Source organism: Apodemus sylvaticus, chromosome 6 (genome assembly GCF_947179515.1).
Source record: "Apodemus sylvaticus chromosome 6, mApoSyl1.1, whole genome shotgun sequence".
Lineage (NCBI taxonomy): Eukaryota > Metazoa > Chordata > Mammalia > Rodentia > Muridae > Apodemus > Apodemus sylvaticus.
In genome coordinates, this window is record NC_067477.1 from 67,134,063 (window position 1) to 67,159,469 (window position 25,407).

Below are 25,407 nucleotides of genomic sequence, written 5' to 3' on the forward strand. Positions count from 1 at the left end.
ATTTTATATCTTACTATCAGAATTATGTTTATTTATATTTATTGTTTTGGGTCATGGTCTTAGTCTGTAGCTCAGGCTGGCCTCAAACTCATGAAAATCCTCCTGCTTTAGCCTCCCAAGTATTAAAATTATAGATATGAGTTCCCTGTGGCCAGTGTCATTTTAGACAGTGTGGACCATCTCAGAAAGTGCATTTAAAAACACACACATAATTCTCTAAAACCAATTTATTCATATGTTAAGATAACTTTGGCAACAATGTTTTATGCAGCTGCACATATACAATGTCAAAGCATAATTAAAGTAACTTTCAATTAGAAATTATTTTTCTCATAGCACTCATACGATAGGCAAGCAAACCCTCATTTCCCTGAAAACTGACTTAAGATGAAGTCCCCATTTGCAAGCTGATGCATTCAAGGTTTAGAATACTTTCTAAGATATAAAAAGGAAAGAATTAAAGACTCTGTATTTGGTGACATTTTGAAGGACTCTAGAAGTCTCTTCACTAATAAAAACTTCAAAATCCAATACTTTTCACATTTACTTCAGCATAAACACTTTGTCTAACTTGTGATACTTTAATATATAATAGAATTAAGGTTCTAAATGTGTGCTTTGACACACATTTAGAAGATACTGAATTAACCTTTAAATGGAAAAAACCATTACCCTATGAAATGAGATTATCAGCTTATATTTGTAGGAATCTCAGTTATTGTTTGATTTTGCATTTGCGACTCATGGAAGCAGATTGAAGGTGTGGAGGTAGGTGGAGAAGAAAAAAGAGATAGACATGGGGTAGAGTTATATAAAATTAATGCCAAACAAATAAGTGGAAATCATGGATTGAATCTTCAACCAGTACACTTGGTTAATTATTTTTGTTTCTTCTAAAGTTTGAGTAAATTTTAAAGTAGTTTGATGTATTAAAAACAAAAAACAAAAAACCTTGATGGGCAGTCAAGCTATAACCAAGCCAGCAGTAGTGATGCAGGCCCGTAATTCCGGTGCCAGCGAAGCCACACTCTCCCTATTTATTCAATATAGCACTCTAAGTTCTAGCTAGAGCAATTAGACAACAAAAAGAGATTAAGGGGATACAAATAATCAGAAAGGAAGAAGTCAAGGTATCACTATTTCCAGATGATACAATAGTATACATAAGTGACCCCAAAAATTCTACCAGAGAACTCCTACACCTGATAAACAATTTCAGCAAAGAGGCTGGATATAAAATTAACTCAAAGAAATCAGTAGCCTTTCTCTACACAAAGAATGAATGGACTGAAAAAGAAATTGAGTAAGTAACACCCTTCATAATAGTCACAAATAATATAAGGTATCTTGGCATAACTCTAACCAAGCAAGTGAAAGATCTGTATGACAAGAACTTCAAGTCTCTGAAGAAAGAAATCAAAGAGCTCAGAAGATGGAACAATCTCCTATGCTCATTGATTGGTAGAATTAATACAGTAAAAATGGTCATCCTACAAAATGCAATCTACAGATTTAATGCAATTCACATCAAAATTCCAAATCAATTTTTCACAAAGATAGAGCAATTCTCAACTTCATCTGGAATGACAAAAAACAAAGGATAGCAAAGACAATTCTCAGCAATAAAGAACTTCTGAGGCAATCACCATCCCTGACCTCAAGCTCTATTACAGAGAAACAGTGACAAAAAACATATGGTATAGGTACAGAGACAGACAGATTGATAGAATAATATTGAAGACCTAGAAATAAACCCATACACCTGTGGTTACCTGATTTTTGACAGAGAAGCCAAAATTATCGAGTGGGAAAAAGGGACAACATTTTCAACTAATGGTGCTGGTCTAACTGGTGGTCTGTATGTTGAAGAATGCAAGTTGATCCATTTTGTCTCCTTGTACAAAGTTCAAGTCCAAATGGATAAAGGATCCACCACATAAAAGTGGACATACTGAATCTAATAGAAGAGAAACTAGGAAAGAGCCTTGAACACATAGACAAAGGGGAATTTCCTAATAGAACACAGATGGCTCAGGCTCCAAGATCAACCATTGACAAATGGGACCTCATGAAACTGAAAAGCTTCTGTAAAGCAGATGACACTGTCAATAGAACAAATCCACAACCTACAGATTAGAAAAAGATGTTTACCAACCCTACATCTGGTAGAGGGCTAATATCCAAAATATACAAAAAATTCAAGAAGTTAGACTCCAGGGAACCAAATAACCCAATTAAAACATGGGGTACAGAGCTAAACATTTCTCAACTGAGGAATCTTGAATGGCTAAGAAACACCCAAAGAAATGTTCAACAAACATCCTTAGTCATCAGGGAAATGCAAATCAAAACAACTCTGATATGCCACCTTACACCAATCAAAATGGTTAAGATAAAAGACTCAGGCAACAGCAGATGGTGGCAAGGATGTAGAGAAAGAATACTTCATTACTGGTGGGATTGCAAGCTGGTACAACCACTTTGGAAATCAATCTGGTGGTTCCTCAGAAAATTGGGAATAGCTCTACATAAAGACCCAGCTATACCACTCCTGGACAAATACCCAAAAGATGCTCCAACACATAACAAGGACGTGTGTTCCACTCTGTTCATAGCAGCTTTATTTGTAATAGCCAGAAATCAGAAACAACCCAGATGTCCCTCAATGGAAGAATGGATATAGAAAATGTGGTACATTTACACAATGGAATACTACTTAGCTATTAAAAACAATGACTTCAGAAACTTTGTAGGCAAATGGATGGAACTAGACCGTATCATCCTCAAATGACTTGCATGGCATATACTCACTAATACGTGACTATTAGTCCAAAAGCTCAGAATACCCATGATACAACTCAAAGACCATATGAGGCTTAACAAGAAGGAAGGCTAAAGTATGGCTTCTTCAAACCTTCTTAGAAGGGGAACAAAATAATCACAGGAAGCAGAGGGAGACAGGGATCTAGATGGGAGAAGATAGGGGAAGGAGAACAGGGGAGCAGGACCAGGTATGGGAAGAGACAGAAGAGAAGTCCAGAGGGCCAGGAGAACAAATAGAATTAAGGAGCAGTGGGGAGGGGACGGAAGACTTGGGGAAGCACTAGAAATTCCCAGACGCTAGGAATGGGAGAGGCTCCCAGGACCCATTGGAGTTGACATTAGCCAAAATACCCAACAGCATGGAAACAGAACCCGAAGAGACTACCTCCAGTAGATAGACATAGCCCCCAGTTGAGGAATGGGGCCACCAACTTCATCTAAAAATTTTTAATCCAGAATTGTCCCTGTCTAAGGGAAATGCCAGGACAGAAATGGAGCAGAGACTGAAGGAAAGGCCATCTAGAGATTGCCCTACCATATGATCTGTTCCATCTGCAGACACCAAACCCTGATACTGTTGTGTTAAGGTGTGCTTACAGACAGTAGTCTGGTATGGCTGCCCTCTGAGAGGCTCTGCCAAGCACCTGACTAAGGCAGATTCAAATACTCACAGCTAACCATTGGACTGAACCCTGGGACCCCAATGGAAGTTAAGGGAAGGACTTAAGGAGCTGAAGGGGATTGCAACCCCATAGGAAGAACAGCAATATCAATTAACTGGATCCCTCAAGCTCCCAAGGAATAAACCACCAACCAAAGAAATACATGGACCAGTCCATGGATCCCACTACATATGTAGCAGAGGATTGCCTTATATGGCGTCAGTGGGAGGGGAAGTCCTTGGTACTGTGGGGGCTTGATGCCCCATAGAAGGGGGATGCTCGGGCAAGAGAGTGGGTGGGTAAGGGAGCACCCTCTTAGAAGCTGGGGGGAGGTGGTGGATAGGTGGATGAGAGACCAGGAAGAGGGATAATGATTAAAATGTAAACAAATACAATGATTAATTTTTTTTAAAAGTGAACTGCATAAACTGGGCATAGTGGCCACATAGTCTTAAAGCATTTGGGAAACTGAGATAGGGAATTGTATAAGGCTAACCTGAGCTACATGCCAAGCTCTATTTAAAAAAAAAACCAAAAAAATCTAAAAACTAAAAAACCTTACAAACCCACAAAAGAATAAATGAGTACTTGATAAAGAAAAGCAAAACCATGTTTTTCATGGTTTCCTGTGCCTCTGCCTCCCAATTGCTGATGTTGTAGATGTGTGCTGCTATGACTAGCTATGCTTATTTTCCTGTGAAGTAATTTCTTAATGAAATCTGTTGCCAAAAATAGTACCCTTATGAAAGAAGGGATATAAAATCTTTTAACAGTAGAGGCAATTTATTATTTATAATTTTGTTTTCTGTCAGAAGAAAGATGGTCTCTCCCCTCCTCTTTCTCCTCTTGTTGAAACTTTGTCAAATAAGAATGAAAGTTTTCTAATTAAACATGTTGGTCCCTCTTTGGCAATGAAAAACTTCCTTTTTTTCTGTCATCAGTATGTAAGAGCATATCCATCTTTGATAGCTCTTTGCACCTATAATATGATGGTTAGCATAATTCCGAATTCTGTCGGCAGGTCTTGGCCCTGCACTTACTTGTAGAGCAGAGGATGACTTTGGATTCCTCATCTTCCTGCTTCTGCTTATAGTCTACTGGGATTATAGGCATGTGCCTAAGTCTCGGCCTCCAAAATCTCTTAATTCATTTATCAATAATTTCAAAATAAAATTTGATGACAATTTAAAAGGGCACTTGGTAGATGTGGGAATAGTAGCTTATGCCTCTAATCCCAACAACTAGGAGCCTAGGCAAGAAGGTCATCTCAACCTTGTGAGTTTGAAGACCATTTGGACAATGTAGTAAGTTAGCCTTGGCTTAAAAGTGAGAGCCTGTTTCCAAAAAGGAAAAAAAATAGAAGAAGCAATCCATATCTAGCCTGCTTGTAAACAAAACTGTAGTCTTATATAAATCTAAACAAACATGTACATATACCTGCACACACAAATATAAACATGCATACCTGAGAATGAACACACATAAACATAAAACATGTATACGTGACTATTAGAGTCTTTAAAAAAGCAAAAAAGTCTTCCTACGATTCTATACTGTCACACTACTTTGCTCACTGAGACGCCTCATCTTTTATAACATACAGCGGTTTTGCTGAAATAGGTGTACTACATCTATATAGAACATCTTACCATGAAGGTATATTGATATTGTTGCAAAATAGGCAAATGTTATCAAACTATCTAGTAATTATCAGGAAAAAAAACTTGAGTTTCATAATGATTTCTGTATAAATTAGCATCAATCATTTTGAAATTCAAGAGCCATAAAATGCTACTGTTTGTGCTTGACTAGGAAAATAATTTAACTTCATTAAAAGAGAATTTGGAGATTTAGCTTTTTAGAAATTAATTGGATATTAGTATTCTAATTTAAGAGTTCCTGTTCTTGATGAATTATTTTTAACCAATAAGCAGTAGTTGGTGGGTTTTGTTTTTTTAACTTTTGTTTACTTGTGTGCATTTGTATGTGGGCTTGTTCAAAGAAGCCTGAAGAAGGAATCAGATCTCCTGGAGCTAGAGCTACACACAGCTCCTGTGGGCTGCCGTGGACCCAGATTCGGGTCCTTTAGAGGAGCAGTGTTGCATGCTCTTCAGCATTTAGTCACCTGCCATTCCTAGTGAGCACCATTTTTATGTAATTGATGCTTTCCTTCTACTGTATTAAATACATTCCATATGATAAAGCTCTTAAAACAATGGGAATAATTATATGAACATCATTCAGATCTTCAAGAAACCTAAATTTTATGGAAGGGTTTTTTCTTTATATGCTACAAGCTAACAGTAATACATCAATGCACAATTTACCTTCCAATAACCTTTCTTTGAGGCATAATATCCAGAAAAATTTACCTTTTAATATAGAAAATAATTTGCAATGCTTCAATTCTAAACATTATCATGGAAATCCAGAAAAATAAGACTTGAATAAAATTGTAGACTTCCATGAAATGTTGACTCAGTGATTAGGATTTTTTTTCTTGTTTATTTAAGATAGCAGAAAGACCAGTGTTTTAACTGTGTCATGAATTCTGGAATTATACTGGATAACAATTTAACTTTTGCAAACAAGGAAACTTCCCTCATCTTCTAGAGAATTTAAGTCTAAATCCTCTAGAAGGATTTACATTGTGTTCTTGGATAAATGGTAACTTTACTCCTATCTAAATGTTTAGGTACAATGTCCCAGTGATGATTCTGTTACTTTTGTTTTAGAGGCTAGATTTGAATTCAGATCCTCATCCCTCTGCCTCTCGAGTGCTAAAATTGCATCTCTGTGTCGCCCACCATGCCAGGCTTAATTCTATTACTTCTGGCATTTGCATTACAAGTGTAATATTTAGCAATGATAATCTCATAAAATTCTACTTTTATTTATTGGTATTGTGTTAACTTCCACAATTACACCTTGAGAATTATATATTTATGTGTATACATATATATACATTAAAATATATACATATAAACACATATATAAGCAGTATTTACTTTGTGATTTATGGTTTCATAAATATTTTTGAGGATTTACATACTAAGAACTTTATAAACTTCTTCTGAAACTTGAAAAATAAACTTGGTTCCTCTGGGTTTCAACTTTCCCATCTGTAAGAGAATTAAATTAGGTAATCTCTAAATCTATTTTGACTTCAGAATCTGTAGTTCTTAAAAAGACACATAAGAGGTCATAGTTCTAGAATCTAGTGGTTGTCTTAGTCAGGGTTTCTATTGCTGTGATAAAACACCATGAGCAAAGGCAGCATGTGGAAGAAATGGGTAACTTCAGTTTATAGGTTGTAGTCCATCATCCAGGGAAATCAGGACAATAAACTAAGGACAGGAACTTTGCAGAGGTTGTGGAGGAATGACACTTAGCTTGTTCCCCTTGGCTTGTTCAGACTGCCCTCTGAGGGCACCCAGAACCACCTGCTCAGCAGGGGCACTGCCAACACAGCTGGGCTCTCCCCGTCAGCCATTAATCAAGAAAATACACCACCGGACTTGCCCACTGGCCAGTCTGGTGAGGGCATTTTCTCAGTTAAGGTTCCCTCTTCCCAAGTGACTCTAGCTTGTGTCAAGTTGACATAAAACTAGTCAGCACAGTGGTTGTTTATGAGAAAGGGCCCCTTGTAAGTACATAAGATTTCTCTATGTACTTATAAGATTTAAATATTTTTACCAAAACCAAATATTTTTATTGCATACTGATTTTGCTTTATTTTGCTTATTATACTTGATGGTGAAAAATAAAATGTAAGATTTTAGCAAAGGGCTGGAGAAATGGCTCAGCTGTTAGGTCTTCCAGAGGTCCTGAGTTTAATTCCCAGCAACCCTCTGTAATGGGATCTGATGCCCTCTTCTGGTGTGTCTGAAGATAGCTACAGTGTACTCCTATAAATAATATAAATCAATCTTAAAACAACAGCAACGAGATTATAATAAATAAAACAGAAGAGAACATACAGTGTCCGATGAGAATTTTAAGGAAGAGAGAGGCAATTTCCATTCTAATATGTGATTAGCCTGATAGCAGTGGTTGAAGAACAGGTTGTGTCTTGTTCCTGCCTAGTAGAGGAGGGTTTCTAAGATATCTGCAGTAGAATTCTTAGGTCAGCTTTATGTGTTAAGATCTATTTCTCTTCCCTCCTTATAACCTTTTTGAATAGGAAAAACTAACAAGTTTGAATTGCTTGATTTATTGGCACAGCTCTATCTTAAACTGCACTTCCAAATGTTTCATCACCTCACTGTTTGTATGCATGTTAACATCTTAAATGTATTTTGGTCATTTTCTAATTCATTGACACCACATGCCTTGGTTCCATCATGTCTGTTTGTTTTGGTTTTTTTTTAATAACCTCAGTTACATATTTTTAATTGGTTTTCTTTAATTGAACTTGCAAAAACTTTCAGAATTTTTTATTGGAAAGCATATGCTTAGGCTGTGGGTGAAACAATTTTTTGTATTTATATAGTTTCCACTCTGTATAATTTTTGTTTTTTTTTACAGATATTGATGATGCTCAAATCCTTCCCCGCTCAACCAGAGTCAGACATTTTTCACAGAGTGAAGATACTGGAAATGAAGTTTTTGGTGCTTTGAGTGAGGAACAGCCACTGCCTCGAAGTAGCAGCACTTCTGACATCTTGGAACCATTCACTGTTGAGCGAGCCAAAGGTGCAGTTCCTGTCGTTGACAGTTCATCCCGTCATGCTCCAAGCTTGCAGAGTTCCACAGAGGCTTCGTCAATAACTAGATCCACTGAAAGCTACATCACTGATACTCATAGTAGAGAGTCTTCTCTGGAAGTTGGTGATAGCATATATGACCATCTTTGCCATTTAATAGGTCCAGTAGAACTTGCAGATGCAGCTTTCGATCAAATCCAGTACATTGACCTTGAAGGAGATGATGATCTTCTTTCTTCTCTGAAAGAATACTTTAAGGAAAACCAGGAAAATTATAGTAAAAATGAGCTAGGTAAAGATACAGCTTCTCAGGAAGTGATTATTGAAGTAACTAGAGATGAAATACCATCTTTAAATAAATTAGAGTACATAGGTCAGGAAATAAAATCAGAAAATCTTATGTCTTTTGTTGGGACTCCTGAAAATACACCATTTCAAAAAGAACCAAGCTCAGCTGTCTTCACAAGTACTCTTGCACCTAACCATTCAGATAGCTATCCAAGATCACAAACTGCTGAAAAGGCTAAGCAACTAAGTCTTGATGAACAGTCATCGGATCCTAGCTCAGATAGTCCATGTGATAAAGAAAAAAAGAGACATCTGTATAGACAAACAGCCACAGAAGTAGATGCTGGTGTAGATATGGTACTATCTGAAAAGCTTAAGAGTGTCCAGGTTAATGAGAAAATCACGCCATATTTAATGCATGCCAAGAAAACTGCATTAAAGGCACCGGTCAGCCGCAGAATGCCTCATGTTTCAAATACTAGCAAGCTTTCTCCAACTAAGAGGAGCTTGTCTGAAACAGTAACTCATAGGGCCAAAATCATGAAAATTGCTGCTAAGAAACGAAATAGTGTTCATGTTACTTTTAGACCATCTACTGAGTCTGTCCAATTTTATAATCCTCTGGAAAACAAAGAGGCTCCATGGAAGACGAGACTCCGGAAGCTCAGTGGCTTTAGCAGTAGTAGCAATAGCACTACCAGCAACACACAGACCAGCTCAACTAGTGGTACAGACCTTGTAAGACCTGGTGTGTACAGACCTCTAGATACAATTGGTGCAGCATCAGTTAGCAAAGCAGTAAAGGAATCCTCAGAGATTCCCACAACCACATCACAGAAAGAAGGAATGGCAAGTAACCAGTCAGGTAGTCGCAGTACTGTCAGGCCATCAAGTCATGAGGCAGGACTACAGCAGGGCTCCCTGGGTGGCGTTTATAAAACTGTTGTACATGCTCTTTCGAAGCCGAAGGCAAATGTTTCCCCACAGAGGCAGAACAGAATGCCACCAGAGGCTCCACTGAGGGATCTGTACAGTCATGTAATGGGCTATTTTGGAAGGAAAGCTGCAGGTGAGCACTAACAGTGTGCAGAGCGCAAAAGGAGAAAGGCAGCACCAGTTTGGCTTACTGCAGCTGAAGCAAGCTCTAAGCAATCAGAAGCTTTGGGGTGGTCACTGCTTTCTCTCTGGTTGGTCATGCATGCGCCTTTCCCCAGCTGTATTTTCCCCAGCTGTATTACATATTTATTTCAATTACTAATTTTCCTTTTGAGGCATTTAGTTAAACCTCTTTGCTGCTGAACAACAAAATAGAGAGGGGAAATTAAGAGGGAAAAATGTAATGACCTTTCAAAGGTCAGGCATTTTTCTGAGTGTGTACCATGAGTCTTGAAGTTCACTGAGGAGTTGGCAGTACTTTTTCTGGCCCTACTGCTTTATGTCTAAAAGGGCATCATCTTTATCTAATTGTATTTGCGAATTGTTACTGCTAATTTTGTTGGTTTTCTTGGTAGATAGTTACTTTGAAATCAAATGTTAACAGAAATCAGACTCCTACAACCAGCACCAACATTATACTTAACTATATTGTAGAGGAAATTCTTTCTTTAATCTCAAAGATGATTTAGCCACTTTCCATTCAAGGCATTTCTGAAAAAAAATGCTGTAGGCTTTTAGTTTTTAATTCTTATGTATACAGTATAAGTTGAATCATTGAAAGATTTAAAAATTTATTGTGAGGTTTTAAATGTGCATTAAGATTTCATGATTAACTTATTTCAGTATGAAACCTAAATGTACAGATTAGCGAAAGGAAGCAAGATTGTAGTAACCATTTTATCTTGTTCCAAAATTAAAACAACTTTACTGATATAGAAACATAACTTTCAGCAGTAAGGTAGGTTTTGATTTCATTTGTTTTAACATGGTTTTGTTAGCATGATTAACAACGCTGTATAATGCATCTTGCATTGAGCCATTAATGCCACTTGAGGGCAGTATATTACAGCTTAGCAAAGCCTGGCCAGTAATATAAAGATAATGGTATTTTAACAGTCTGAAGTTCTTGGGGATTTGGTATAAATGTAAATAATGCTAGTTTTATTCTACAGATAAGCAAACTTTGTCAGTAGTATGATAGTGACATAAATGTCTATGTTCCACGAGTTAGTTTACCAAATGAAAGTAATTTTGTTACTATAAAATTATATTATAGTGGGAATGTTAAGCAAATCAAACAACTATTTTGGTTTTATTTGTTCTTAATTCTTGTGAAAATTAAACTTTTTTAAAATTCAAGCATTGAGGTTAGATTTTAGAATAACCCTAAAAAATTATATCAAATCATGAGATTTTTATTTATATCCATACTTAAGTGTGTTTGTGTCTTACTGAGATTTGCATGAATTGGAAGGATATATTCCTTGCAGTTATTCTCTGGGAAGAGGGGGAACTGTGAATTCTCTAAAGCAGCATAGAGTAGGAAGGAAATATACCAGTTTCTTTATAGGCAATGTTAACCTGACTTCAGCTAGTGCTTACCTCTAGCTTTCCTGCTGTTTACGGTCATACTGAAGATTGACTAACACCTGCTTAGTTCAATAAAGTAAATACAATTTACTAATTCTTAAAAATTAAATTTAAAAGGAGGGAAATTATTAGTGCATGTTTGGCAAATACTTGATATGGCAGAGGTACTTTATTTTGGATTACTTTTGTTTCAGATTTAGAAAATACAGTTAAGTTGTTGCCCACTATATGTAGTTCTTTATTTGCTTCTAGTAAATAAAGAGGATACGAGCCCCAAACTGCCTCCTCTTAATAGTGAGACTGGTGGCAACAGTGCTAATGTTCCTGACCTGATGGATGAGTTTATCGCAGAGCGACTTCGAAGTGGCAATGCCTCGGTGAGCTCAAACTTAATTTATTGGTTTTTGAGACAAAAGTAGAAAACTAAAGGATGAGTATGATGTATATATGGAGATTTTTATTCAAAACTTCATTTTTCCCTGAAACTGAACTCTAATTTGTAAAGTACTTAAAAAATTTAACATCATCTATTTTGTATGTGAAGGTGCATGTGCACCATAGCATGCATGTGAAGGCCCGGCTAAGGGAGCCAGTTCTCTGCTTTACCCCGTCCATTAGCCTTTACAGTAAGCACCTTTACCCTAACAATCTTGCTAGCCCTTAAAACTTTTTAAAGTTGAGTTTAGTGGAACAAACTTCTACCTAGCTGCTCAGGAGGCTAGGGCAGGAGGATAGCTAGTTCAAGTCCTTACCTGAGGTGCAATGTAATTTCAAGCCAACCTGTACAACTTAGTGTGGTGCAGTCTTATAAAAAGTAGAAAGCAAGCTAACTGTATCTCAGTGATAGAGTGCTTGCCTGTCTACAATTCTTTAGATCAAATCCTGTGTGTGTGTGTGTGTGTGTGTGTGTGTGTGTGTGTGAATTTAAAAACATATTTTTTTTATTAAAATATATAAAACATTGCGAATTGTAGCTTTAACTGAAGAGATACTGGAATATCTATCAGAAGCTGTAAGCCCCCCCCCCCTTCGTTGTCCAGTCCCCTTCCTCTCTTTCCTAGGTTGGTCCTACTTGCTAACTGTCAGTAGGAAAGAACAATGGAAGGCACTTGGCCCATCTCCCGTAGTTTGATAGTTTAAACAATTTAGATAACTCTGAAATCGGTGTTAGAATGTGCCTTTTACCTTAAATAGTAAATATGAGATGAAAATAGAAGCTAATGTATCTCTAATTCTTAGGTGCAGAATTGCTTTTTAAAACCTGTCATACCCCATTTGGGTTTTAACGTGTCTATCACTATTTCCCTTTTATTTCCCTTTCTTTAAGTAACAATTATTTTAGAATCATAAAATGACGACTTTGCGGTCTTGTTACTTATTGTCTCTTCTGTTTGCTTTGTTGTTCCACTGTAAACTTTATTTTTCTTCTGATTAAGAGCTTTAGACCCAGCACTATCTCACTTGATATTTGGGTCTTTGCTTTAAAAAGAACTACAGTAGCTTAGGCATCACCATGTCATTACATGCTGTTTAGATACTTCAATAAGCATGTTTTTCCTTTCCAACTGAGGTCCTAAATATCAGAATTTATTCTGAGGATTATCTTGAAAACTAACACTTTTAGGTGCTTAATTAAAAAATATTTTAAATGTGAAATGTTTCTTGTTTTAGACTATGACAAGAAGGGGAAGTAGTCCAGGCAGCCTTGAAATTCCAAAAGACCTCCCTGATATCCTAAACAAGCAGAACCAGATGCGTCCTGTTGATGACCCTGGTGTGCCCTCAGAATGGACATCTCCGGCCAGTGCAGGGAGCAGTGATCTCATGAGTTCAGATAGTCACTCGGATTCCTTCAGTGCCTTCCAGTGTGAGGGACGAAAATTTGACAGCAAGTATCTCTTCCTGTTTGAGTATGAGTTTTCTGTTGATTACTTTCTGACTTTGTGGACGGCATAGCTTTCACTTTGTTCTCCTGTGGTAGGGAGTTGTTACTGTATATTTTAATTTCACTTTTTAGTAAAATACTGAAGAAAGTTTTAGGGAATCATCTTAATCATATTAAGACCATTTTATTTTGCTAAACAAAGGGCATTTAAAGAAACCAAAACTACTGTCAATCATAAGATTAATTACATTTTTAAGACAAAAAAGTGTGAAAATAAAAATGATTTATAATAGTCTTAATATTAAAGGGCCAGCATGAGTATGAGACGCTGTTATTTAATGGACTTGGATTTGACATCCACTGTCTACCCAGATTGTTCCTTCATGTTCAGTTGTCAGCAATTATTACTTTGTACCATATGTCACTATATCATTATGCTGCTAAAATTTTCTCTACACCTAATATTCAGAGAATAAACTAGAAACAAAAATTTGGAAATCAAGTGTGTGAAGAGCGAGGAGGAGGTACATTGGAACATTGTATGTTTCCTTCCTTTCTGAGTTAGTGTACGCTAACCCAAAGCGCAGGCAGATAAGATTTTAGGAGAAGAGGAGGAAGAGGAAGAGGGTGGAAGAAGAGGAGGATGACGATGAGGAGGAGAAAGAGAAGTGTGTGTGTGTGTGTGTGTGTGAAGACAGACAGATTTATAAAATACTTTAAAAGTAGTAAGTGTTTTACCAGCTATCAGAAACTACGTAAGAGTGGTGATGGACTATCATATGCCATTTTATAATAATAATTATTAATAATTAGCTGTGACAATCTTAGAAACGTTTGTAGTTGAGATCTTCAAAGTTTTATTGCTTCTTACACTTGTAAGAACATAATGCAAAGAGTAGGCTGGGGAGAATGTGAATGTGTGGTTAGTGTTGCTATAGAACTAGCATTTCTTCTTTCTACAGACTTTGGCTTCGGGACTGACATTGGGATCCCATCTGCTGCTGATGTGGATTCAGGTTCTGGCCATCATCAAAACACAGAGGAGCAGGAAGTGGTTAGCCTAACAACACTTCATTTAGATTCAGAAACAAGCAGCCTTAATCAGCAAGCCTTCTCTGCTGAAGTTGCAACCATTACTGGTAAAGTAATTCAAAGGAATATTACTAAAGTTTGGCATCTAAACTTCAAAAGAATCCGGCTAAGTTTCTGTAGCTTGTGTGGCCTACTGCTGTTTTGGTGGTTTTGTTTGTTTGTATTGTTGTTTTTGTTTTTATTTGAACAGTGAACAAAACAGAACAAGTTAGTTTCTTGACAGTACGAAGTACATATAGGTAATCATTGGTGCATCCTATGCATATGCTCCAGACCAGAAGCAGTTATTAAATAGATAATCTAAAGGAAGAAAAAAATTACCTCACTATATTTTTTCATTGTCATTCATAAGGTAGCCGTTTTGCATTTATTACAGGAAATATAAAGCATTCTGCCAATCAGACATATTTGTTAATATACTGGAATTTTATAGTTAAACAGAAAATTATCCTTTTCAGATTCTTTCCATTTTTTTATTTTTTATGATGCATATACCATAGTTCATTATGTATCTTTTTAGGCATTTATTGTGCTACTTTAAAAATTAATCAAATGATATGTGAAATCCCACTTTTTGAAAATAAGTACAAATATGTAACTTGAATCGGTTTTTGCTTTACTATATAGAAAGAAGTAAAAGGGGAGATTTACAAAGATTAGGTATAGAACATTGTTATTTCTGAGCTAGAAAGAAGGTAAACATGAGAAGATGAAATACTATTATATAACTTGTATTTAGTGCCAGAGGATACTGTTCTGTAGCTCCCACCAACCATCCTGTATGGTAATGTATGCAGCACTTAGCTCAGACTAGCAGGACCGTGTGCTGTGTGTCACTCACAGTAGTAGGCACTAGCAGTCCAGCAGTGTACAAGGAGTGGCAAGCCTATGCTTAGAAGGATGTTTGTACTCTACAGAGGGGTATTTCAAACTGATCAGGTTTGTTGAAGTCAGTATGATAGTGGTATAATGTGAAGAAATGAAAGTCAACCAAGCCATATAATGGGGACTTACAGTTAGTAAGGTCAGAATTAGGTTTCAGTAGAAAACAGTGTCTAAGCCAGTGGTTCTCGACCTTCCTAATGCTGCGACCCTTTACTAAAGTTCCTCATGTTGAGGTGGCTCTTGATCATAAAATTATTTTGTTGCTGTTTTATAACTGTAATTTTTCTATTATTATGAGTCATAATGTAAATATCTGATATGCAGGATATCTGATATGTGACCCTTGTGAAAAGCTAGTTTAGCCAACAAAAGGGTCATGACTCCTAAATTAAGAACCAACAACTAAGACAAAAATTTAATCAGAATTCTGTGCAAAGTGGAGAAAAACATGAAAAAGGCCTTGGTTATTATGATTTACATATAAATCGTAATTTATATATAAATATAATTATTTGGCTAGATTACAAAAATTGTATGCAGATTGTAGAATTATAATAGAATAACAAGGACACCTGAACACTAAGAAATTAGAAGTTTGATAAGATCAATGGGAAGACTTGGATGATGTTAGTTTGAAGGACAGAATCTTAGGCTGTATGTAGACCAAGATAACCTTGAATTTGTGCTCATCCTGTCTTAGCTATCCATATCCAGGATTACAGCATGTGCCCTCCGTGCCTAGCAATTTACAAGAGTTTTTCTTGTTTGCTCATTCTCTTTGGTAGTTTTTCTTGAATATATTTTTTCAAATTGTTTATGCTGTAAATGTCGGTGCATATGTGAGCCACGGTGCATATCAAGGTCAGAGGATGATTTACCAGAATCACTTACCTCCTTCCTACCATGTAGCTTCTAGGGATCTCGGGTAGTTAGTCTTGGTAAGCAAGCGGGTGTAACTGACTGAGCCATTTCGCTGCCCTGTTTGTGTGTTTTAAAGACAAGGTTTCATTGAGACCAGCTTAGCCTCAAACTGATTATGTAGGTAAGGATGACAATCTTGAACTCCTGGTCTTCATGACATCTCTCAGTGCTCAGGTTATAGGCATATGTATTGCCTTTAAAGGATTTTAACTGAGGAGATAATCAGACTGCATTTTTATAAGTTTTTGTTATTTTATGAGAATGCATTGGTAGGAAAGAATAGAGATGAATATTCCCTTCGCTCCTGACTTTTTCCCATATTAACATTATGACTCATAACAAGAGAAAAAGTACAGTTATAAAACAGCAACAAAATAATTTTATGGTTGAGAGCCACCTCAACATGAGGAACTTTAGTAAAGGATCACAGCATTAGGAAGGTCGAGAACCACTGGCTTAGATACTGATTTCTACTGAAACCTACTTCTGACCTTACTAACTGTAAGTCCCCATTATATAGCTTGGTTGACTTTCATTTCTTCACATTATATCACTATCATACTGACTTCAACATACCTGTGAGAGTAAAAGAACAGCAGTGGATATGAGAGTTTCTATAGCAAGGCCAAGAATACCAGTTGTCAGTGTCACTGATGGTTCCTGGTCCTGTGTTAGTCCAATGCTAGACAAATATTATGATTTTTGTTGACACGTTTGGACAGTATGTAACCTGTTTTATCTGTTGATGGTTTAAAATTATGTGTTATTAGTATTTGAAATGTCTTAGGTAGGTGTCTTAGTCAGGGTTTCTATTCCTGCACAAACATCATGACCAAGAAGCAAGTCGAAAGTTCCATAAGCCCTCTTCCCTCCCCCTGTTTCCCCATCCCCCCCTTCCCACTTCCCTGTTCTGGTATTGCCCTATACTACTGCGCTGAGCCTTTCCAGAACCAGGGGCCACTCCTCCGTTCTTCTTGGACATCTTTTGATATGTGGATTATGACTTGGGTAATCCAAGTTTCTAGGCTAATATCCGCTTATCAGTGAGTGCATACCATGATTGATCTTTTGAGACTGGGTTACCTCACTTAATATGATGTTCTCCAGCTCCATCCATTTTATGAATTCATTGTTTCTAATGGCTGAATAGTACTCCATTGTGTATATATATCACATTTTTTGTATCCATTCCTCCATTGAGGGACACCTGGGTTCTTTCCAGCTTCTGGCTATTATAAATAGGGCTGCTGTGAACATAGTGGAGCATGTATCCTTATTACATGCTGGAGAATGAGGAAAGGGTTTATTCAGCTTACATCTTCCACATTGCTGTTGATTACCAAAGGAAGTCAGGACTGAAATTCAAGCAGGTCAGGAAGCAGGAGCTGATGCAGAAGCCATGAAGGGATGTTCCTTACTGACTTGCTCAGCCTGCCCTCTTGTAGAACCTAAGAATACCAGCCCAGGGGTGGTACCACCCACAAGGGGCCTTCCCCCTTAATCACTAATAGAGAAAATGCCCCACAGCTGGATCTCATGGAGGCACTTCCCCAACTGAAGCTCCTTTCTCTGTGGTATCTGCAGCCTGTGCCAAGTTGACACACAAAACCAGCCAGTACAGTAGGATTTTGAATACATTCTTCACCGTGATTGTATGAAATTATCTTTACAGGTTCAGAAAGTGCTTCCCCCGTTCATTCAGCTCTGGGATCCAGGTCACAGACACCTTCCCCTTCTACACTGAATATAGATCACATGGAACAGAAGGACCTACAGCTTGATGAGAAACTCCACCATTCTGTTCTTCAGACGCCAGATGATCTAGGCAATGTTTGATATTTCTATTTTTGAGAGTACTAGTGTCAGAAGAACTTAAATAATTAAAATGTTTACTGTTATTATGTATACTTATTTTGTCTTTGACTTTTCTAAGTCTTCTGTTGTTTTTACTGCCCTTAAAAAGGCTATTACTAAAATAACTGTTTTAATATTTTATCCACAATTTTTTTTAAAGATTTATTTATTGTTATATCTAAACACACTGTAGCTGCCTTCAGATGCACCAGAAGAGGGTGTCAGATCTCATTACAGATGGTTGTGAGCCACCATGTGGCTTCTGAGATTTGAACTCAGGACCTTCAGAAGAGCAGTCAGTGCTCTTAACCACTGAGCCATCTCTCCAGCCCAATAATTTTTTATAGTTGTATACTTAGTGATTGCACTATTTTGTATTTTATTTTTATTGATATGGTATTTATTCTCTTCCTTTCCCTCCCCTTCTCCCTCTCCTTTTCTCCCCCCACCCTTTTTTCTTTTTTTGAGGCAGGGGCTCACTATGTAACCCTGGCTGGCCTGGCTGGGAACTCAGAGATCTGCTGCCTCTACCTCACAGTTGCTGGGAGTAAAGGACAGGGTGTTTGACTGTAGTCAGATTGGCCTCTACCTCCTACTTCTTTTGCCTCAGTTTCCTCAGTTCTGGGATTCTATGTGTGCTCACCATACTTCAGGCCTCTCACTCACAGGAGGACATAGCATCATTACTGTTTCTCAGTCAAGCTTTCAGTAAAACAATTTTGTCACATTAGTAATTTTACCTATTCTTTTTTTTTTCAGTGCATGTAACAGAAATCCTGCATGTATATAACTACTTGGCACAGTTTCTAAAACTTGTCAAGGTCATAGTTGACAAGATATTTATAAGTTGTATTAAAGGTCCACTTTTATTATTCATATCACATTTACCCTTACCAAAAAAGAAATGAAAACTGTTTAACTCCTGGGGTACTTTAAAGGGCTTATTCCTTTTTATCCCTCTCTATGTATCTGAAATTATTTTGTTTTTCCATATTTTGTTGGTATTATTTTCACTGTTGTTGAAAATAGATTGTTCTCTCATAAAATACACCCAAACTACAGTTTCCCTCCTTGCATCCTCCTCTCCCCCTCTCCCCCAAACCTACTTCCCCTTCAGAAAAGTCAGACCTCCAAGAGACAATCAAACAGGACAAAACAAGATACAAGACAAAAGCCCTCATAGCAAGGCTGTCCAAGGCAACCTAATAGGAGGAAAAGAGTTCCAGGAGCAGGCAAAAGAGTCAGAGATACACCTGCACCCACTGTTGGAATTCCCACAAGAACACCAAAACACAGCCATAATATACACACAAAGGACCTAGTGTAAATCAATTCAGGCCCATGCTTGGTGCTTCAGTTCTGAGAGCCCATATGATCCCTGATTAGTTGACTCGGTGGACCATGTTATTCTGCTGTCCTCTGTCTTTTCTGACCTCTACAATCTTTTCTCCTCGTCTCTAAGGGGAGGAACTCATTGGAGACCTCCAATTTAGACTATATAAGGTCTGGCTATGGGTCTTTGCACCTGTTCCCTTCTGTTGTCAGAGGAAGCCTCTTTGATGACAGCTAGTCAGGGTACCACTAGCAAAATATCATTAGGAATCATTTCATTGATCCTTTTTTCAGGTGTGTTTGGTTCTACTATAAGTCTGAGCAATCCAGTTTCCTGTTCCTGGGCATCTAGGCAGTATAGGGCATGGGCTCCTTTCATGGAGTAGCCTTCACGTCAACACAAACATTGGTTGGCCATTCCTATAAGCTGTGTGCCACCATTGCTCCAGTACATTTTGTAGGCAGGACAGATGGCAGGTTGAGGGTTTTGTGGCTAGGTTGGTGTCAAGATTTCTTTTTATGTAGCCTGCAGAGTACCTTCTCATGCCAAAGCAACTAGAACATACTAGAGACCCAAGCCCCTTCCAGTTCAACCTCTCTATATTCAATGAGCTATATGGATGCTATCCTCATTTGTGGGGTCCTGTTGTCAGTTTTCAGTGACTTTCTGTCCTTGCATCAGCCTAAGTCATTTAGGGATATCCACAGGACCTCCCTCAGCCAGTAATTCAACTGAGTGTATCCCAGCCCCACCATTGGAAGAAAGCCTTGCCTGGCTACAAAAGATGGCCTGTTCTGAATCCATATTCTTCATTTCTAGAAGTCTTCACTAGATTTACCCTCAAAAGTTTCCACTGTGCTAGGTTTGCACACAGCCCCCCATATCCCCTAATTTCAGCTGTCTCTCCCCACATCTCCTTCTACCCACCCCCATTCCACCACCAGCACCACCACCCAATCCCCAGTCCATCTGCAAAATCTATTTTAAGTCTCCTTCTCAGGGAGTTGCATGCATACCCCCTACAGTAAAGGGCTCATTCCTTAATGTGCAGCTGTATAACGCTTAAGTTTCTGCTTTGTGAACTGTTGGGACCTTTAAGATTTTTTTGTATTCAGTTTCCCTCAATTTGGAAGAAAAAATTTAAATTACAAAGCAGTTAACAGAACTAGTTTTTAAAAAACCCACATACAAGTTTTATCAGGCTGTTAACATTTTACTGGTTTATATATCTGTGCTTATAAATATTTATGTCAAACATACATTCTTCTATCACAGGCCAGCAAGATGGCCCAGCTGATAAAAGTACTTGTAGCACAAGCCCCAGCACCTGCATTCAATCCTGAGGACCCACAGTATAAGGAAAAAGCCAGGCTGTGCGCATGCATGCACGCACGCACGCACGCACGCACGCACGCACGCACGCACGCACATGTACTAATTAATTTCTGGTTTTTGACAGCTTCATAATAAGTAGTAGTTCCATAATAAGTTTTCTTCAGTAAATCTTAATAAAAACCCTATCAATAAGAAATCATTACCAGCATAGGAAATTATGAGTTGGTAAGTTATTGGATATTATCAAAAATACCTACATTTACATTTCTTATAATTCATTTTTGTAAATATTAAAGATGATTCACTTACATTGGCTCTTTTAGGTGCTGACACTATTGTTATTTTCCTATAGAACTCAGTGAGTTTCCGTCTGAATGCTGCAGCGTGATGGCAGGAGGTACTCTGACTGGGTGGCACGCCGATGTCGCCACTGTTATGTGGCGAAGAATGCTGGGTATTTTGGGAGACGTCAATGCTATTATGGATCCTGAAATACATGCTCAAGTTTTTGATTACCTCTGTGAGCTTTGGCAGAATCTAGCCAAGGTAAGGAAGAAAATAAAAGCACTAAAAGGGAAAAAATAAAGTATTAGTAAGTAGGAGGCCAGAAGTAGTGGTTTGACACCTATAATTGCAGCACTTGGAACATTGGGGCAGGGGAATCATGAGGTAGAAGTCATGTTGGGTTACATAGCAGGTTTTAGGCCAGCCTGGTCTATCCTGTCTCAAGAAACAACAATAAACACCTCCCCAGAACCCCATCCCACCATCCAAAAGAGAAGAAAAGGCCTTTGAGAACATTGTTATCACTTGGTCATACTTTGAATTAAGAGTGTTCAACATTTGTCCATAATTAGCCATAATGGAATATGTCATTATGGTAGAGACAGGATTCAACTTCTGTTTAAGGTAAAACAACTGGAAGAGGAAATAGTTTTAATATATGTTACCTTTTATTTGAAAATTGTAGATCAGAGATAATCTTGGCATTTCAGCCGATAACCTGACTTCACCTTCTCCACCTGTTTTGATTCCTCCATTAAGAATTCTTACACCTTGGCTTTTTAAGGTAAGCTTGATATATAAAACATTAATGTACTTTTCTTTAATAGGTTAGTTTTGAACATTAATAGAAATTTAACAATTTATTTGGTCTTCAAGAACACTTAGTTTCTATCTATTATCTTTAAGAAATGGTTAGGTATTACATAAAGAGGAGAGTTAGGCATAGCAGAATTATCTTATTTAATTAATTAAGCAAAACTAAATGTCTTAAAATGTTTTCGAATATATTATCTTTATTAATTTTCCCCCTGTTAAGGAGCTAACCTTTCCTATGCTGAACAAGTGCTATAGCACTGAACTACACCCACAGCTCTAGAAAAGTCTGTCTTCATTCATAAATATATTCATATATAACATTCATATAACAACAAACATACATAATTGTTTTAAATAAAAAATAAAGTGAAAACTATACTTCTAGAGATTTCTTTTTAACTACTATTTGATGTTTGGTCTATTTTTAAAGTGAAACATCTGTGATTATTCATATGTACATTGAATCATTTCAGATACTATTAGCTTCCCTAGTTCTGACTTCAAGTTCAGTAATGAAATTGGACCAACATAGAAATATATGAGAACAGCTATTGCTTATTATATTCAGTTGTTTGAATATTTACAAACATTATTTGGCTTTAGTATTAAAATTGATTTCTTAATTTTAGGCAACCATGTTGACTGATAAGTATAAACAAGGTAAATTACATGCATATAAACTTATCTGTAATACAATGAAGAGAAGACAAGATGTATCTCCAAATAGAGATTTTTTAACACATTTCTACAATATTATGCATTGTGGATTGCTTCATATTGACCAGGTAAATATATGTGCCTTCTAAAACATTTTATCAGTTGTGACAGTGTCAGTTTTCAACTTTACAAAAATTAGAGTCACCTAGGAGATTGGCCTTTGAGCATGTCTGAAAAATTGTCTTGATTGAGGTAGGAGGACCTGCCCAATGTGAGTGGGCTCCATTTCCTACACAGAGGGTCCTGGACTGGCAGGAGTAGAAAGAGCAAGCTGAGAACTCCCTGAGTATGTTCATTGCTCTCTTCTGTCTGTGCATATGTGTGACCAATGGCTTTGAGTTCTTCTCATTATGACTTCCCTGCAGTGATAGACTGTAACCTGGAGCTGATTCCCTGCAGTGATAGACTGTAACCTGGAGCTGATTCCCTGCAGTAATAGACTATAACCTGGAGCTGATTCCCTGCAGTGATAGACTATAACCTGGAGCTGATTCCCTGCAGTGATAGACTGTAACCTGGAGCTGATTCCCTGCAGTGATAGATTGTAACCTGGAGCTGATTCCCTGCAGTGATAGATTGTAACCTGGAGCTGATTCCCTGCAGTGATAGACTGTAACCTGGAGCTGATTCCCTGCAGTGATAGACTATAACCTGGAGCTGATTCCCTGCAGTGATAGACTGTAACCTGGAGCAGTGAGTTAAAATTGTTTTGGTCAAAGTATTTTTTTTTGTTTTTGTTTATGGCATTATTTATTTTTTTATTTATTTTTTAATTTTTTTTTATTCGGTATATTTTTTATTTACATTTCAAATGATTTCCCCTTTCCTAGCCCCCCCACTCCCAAAAAGTCCCGTAAGCCCCCTTCTCTCCCTCTGTCCTCCCACCCACCCCTTCCCACTTCCCCATTCTGGTTTTGCTGAATACTGCTTCATTGAGTCCAGAACAAGGGGCCATTCTTCCTTTCTTCTTGTACCTCATTTGATGTGTAGATTATGTTTTGGGTAATCCAGGTTTCTAGGTTAATATCCACTTATTAGTGAGTGCATACCATGATTCATCTTTTGAGTCTGGGTTACCTCACTTAGTATGATGTTCTCTAGGTCCATCCATTTGCCTAAGAATTTCATGAATTCATTGTTTCTAATGGCTGAATAGTACTCCATTGTGTAGATATACCACATTTTTTGCATCCACTCTTCTGTTGAGGGATACCTGGGTTTCTTCCAGCACCTGGCAATTATAAATAGGGCTGCTATGAACATAGTAGAGCATGTATCCTTATTACATGGTGGGGAATCTTCTGGGTATATGCCCAGGAGTGGTATAGCAGGATCTTCTGGAAGTGAGGTGCCCAGTTTTCTGAGGAACCGCCAGACTGATTTCCAGAGTGGTTGTACCAATTTGCAACCCCACCAGCAGTGGAGGAGTGTTCCTCTTTCTCCACACCCTCTCCAACACCTGCTATCTCCTGAATTTTTAATCTTAGCCATTCTGACTGGTGTAAGGTGAAATCTCAGGGTTGTTTTGATTTGCATTTCCCTAATGACCAATGAAGTTGAGCATTTTTTAAGATGCTTCTCTGCCATCCGAAGTTCTTCAGGTGAGAATTCTTTGTTTAACTCTGTACCCCATTTTTTAATAGGGTTGTTTGGTTTTCTGGAGTCCAACTTCTTGAGTTCTTTATATATATTGGATATTAGCCCTCTATCTGATGTAGGATTGGTGAAGATCTTCTCCCAATTTGTTGGTTGCCGATTTGTCCTCTTGATGGTGTCCTTTGCCTTACAGAAACTTTGTAATTTTATGAAGTCCCATTTGTCAATTCTTGCTCTTAGAGCATACACTATTGGTGTTCTGTTCAGGAACTTTCTCCCTGTACCGATGTCCTCAAGGGTCTTCCCCAGTTTCTTTTCTATTAACTTCAGAGTGTTTGGCTTTATGTGGAGGTCCTTGATCCATTTGGATTTGAGCTTAGTACAAGGAGACAAGGATGGATCAATTTGCATTCTTCTGCATGCTGACCTCCAGTTGAACCAGCACCATTTGTTGAAAAGGCTATCTTTTTTCCATTGGATGCTTTCAGCCTCTTTGTCGAGGATCAAGTGGCCATAGGTGTGTGGGTTCATTTCTGGATCTTCAATCCTGTTCCATTGATCCTCCTGCCTGTCACTGTACCAATACCATGCAGTTTTTAACACTATTGCTCTGTAGTATTGCTTGAGGTCAGGGATACTGATTACCCCAGAATTTCTTTTGTTGCTGAGAATAGTTTTAGCTATCCTGGGTTTTTTGTTATTCCAGATGAATTTGATAATTGCTCTTTCTAACTCTGTGAAGAATTGAGTTGGGATTTTGATGGGTATTGCATTGAATCTGTATATTGATTTTGGCAAAATGGTATTTTATCGTAACAACAGGAAAGGAAACTAAGATATCAGCTTTCAATTCTGTTTAATTCATACTTTTTAAGATCTAGAATTAAAACTATTCTTCATATGTAGTGATTTATATATTATTCACTTCTACTTCATGACTTTATTTATTCTTGAAAGGTGATTGAAAACATGCTACTAAAGGGACTTAAGTACTTAAGGGACAGATTTCAGTGTTCTTTTAAATGCACAGAACAAGAAAGAATATTAAAAGCAGTAAAGGAAAAAGGTCAAGTAACATCTGAAATTTCATAAGCCAGGCCTCTGCACTGTTCTCAACATTATTTTCCAAGCTCCTACACAACATCCCGCAGAGCTCTTAACACCAAATGGATCTTCTAGCCCAAAGTTCCAAAGTCCTTCTACAGTCCTCCCCAAAACATGGTCAGGTTGTCACAGGAATACCCTACCATGCTGATACCAATTTGTCTTAGTCAGGGTTTCTATTCCTGCATAAATCATCATGGCCAAGAAGCAAGTTGGGGAGGAAACAGTTTATTCAGTTTACACTTCCAATTTGCTGTTCATCACCAAAGGAAGTCAGGACTGGAACTCAAGCAGTTCAGGAAGCAGGAGCTGATGCAGAGGTCATGGAGGGATGTTCCTTACTGGCTTGCTTCTCCTGGCTTGCCCAGCTTGCTTTCTTATAGAACAAACCTAAGACCACCAGCCCAGAGGTGGCACCACCCACAATGCCCCACCCCTGCTTGATCACTAATTGCAAAAATTCCTTGTAGCTGGATCCTGTGGAGGTATTTCCTCACCTGAAGCTCCTTTCTCTGTGGTAACTCCAGCCTGTGTCAAACTGACACACAAAATCAGCCAGTACAGCTAGTATATTTTTTC

The 25,407-nt window shown here is 37.8% G+C and overlaps 1 protein-coding gene across 3 annotated transcripts in view; it reads left to right on the forward strand.

Annotated features, from left to right (window-relative positions):
• Positions 1 to 25,407, forward strand: part of Ralgapa1 (Ral GTPase activating protein catalytic subunit alpha 1) — a 234,562-nt gene that overhangs the window by 99,637 nt on the left and 109,518 nt on the right. For 2 of the 3 annotated variants that reach the window (XM_052185821.1, XM_052185823.1), the window contains exons 17-24: positions 8,013 to 9,548; positions 11,258 to 11,382; positions 12,677 to 12,893; positions 13,853 to 14,029; positions 17,461 to 17,613; positions 20,663 to 20,856; positions 21,281 to 21,379; positions 22,041 to 22,196. In XM_052185821.1, coding sequence (XP_052041781.1) covers positions 8,013 to 9,548; positions 11,258 to 11,382; positions 12,677 to 12,893; positions 13,853 to 14,029; positions 17,461 to 17,613; positions 20,663 to 20,856; positions 21,281 to 21,379; positions 22,041 to 22,196 — 2,657 coding nt within the window. The remainder of the gene's footprint in view (positions 1 to 8,012; positions 9,549 to 11,257; positions 11,383 to 12,676; positions 12,894 to 13,852; positions 14,030 to 17,460; positions 17,614 to 20,662; positions 20,857 to 21,280; positions 21,380 to 22,040; positions 22,197 to 25,407) is intronic. The other variant, XM_052185824.1, reaches the window with a different exon arrangement.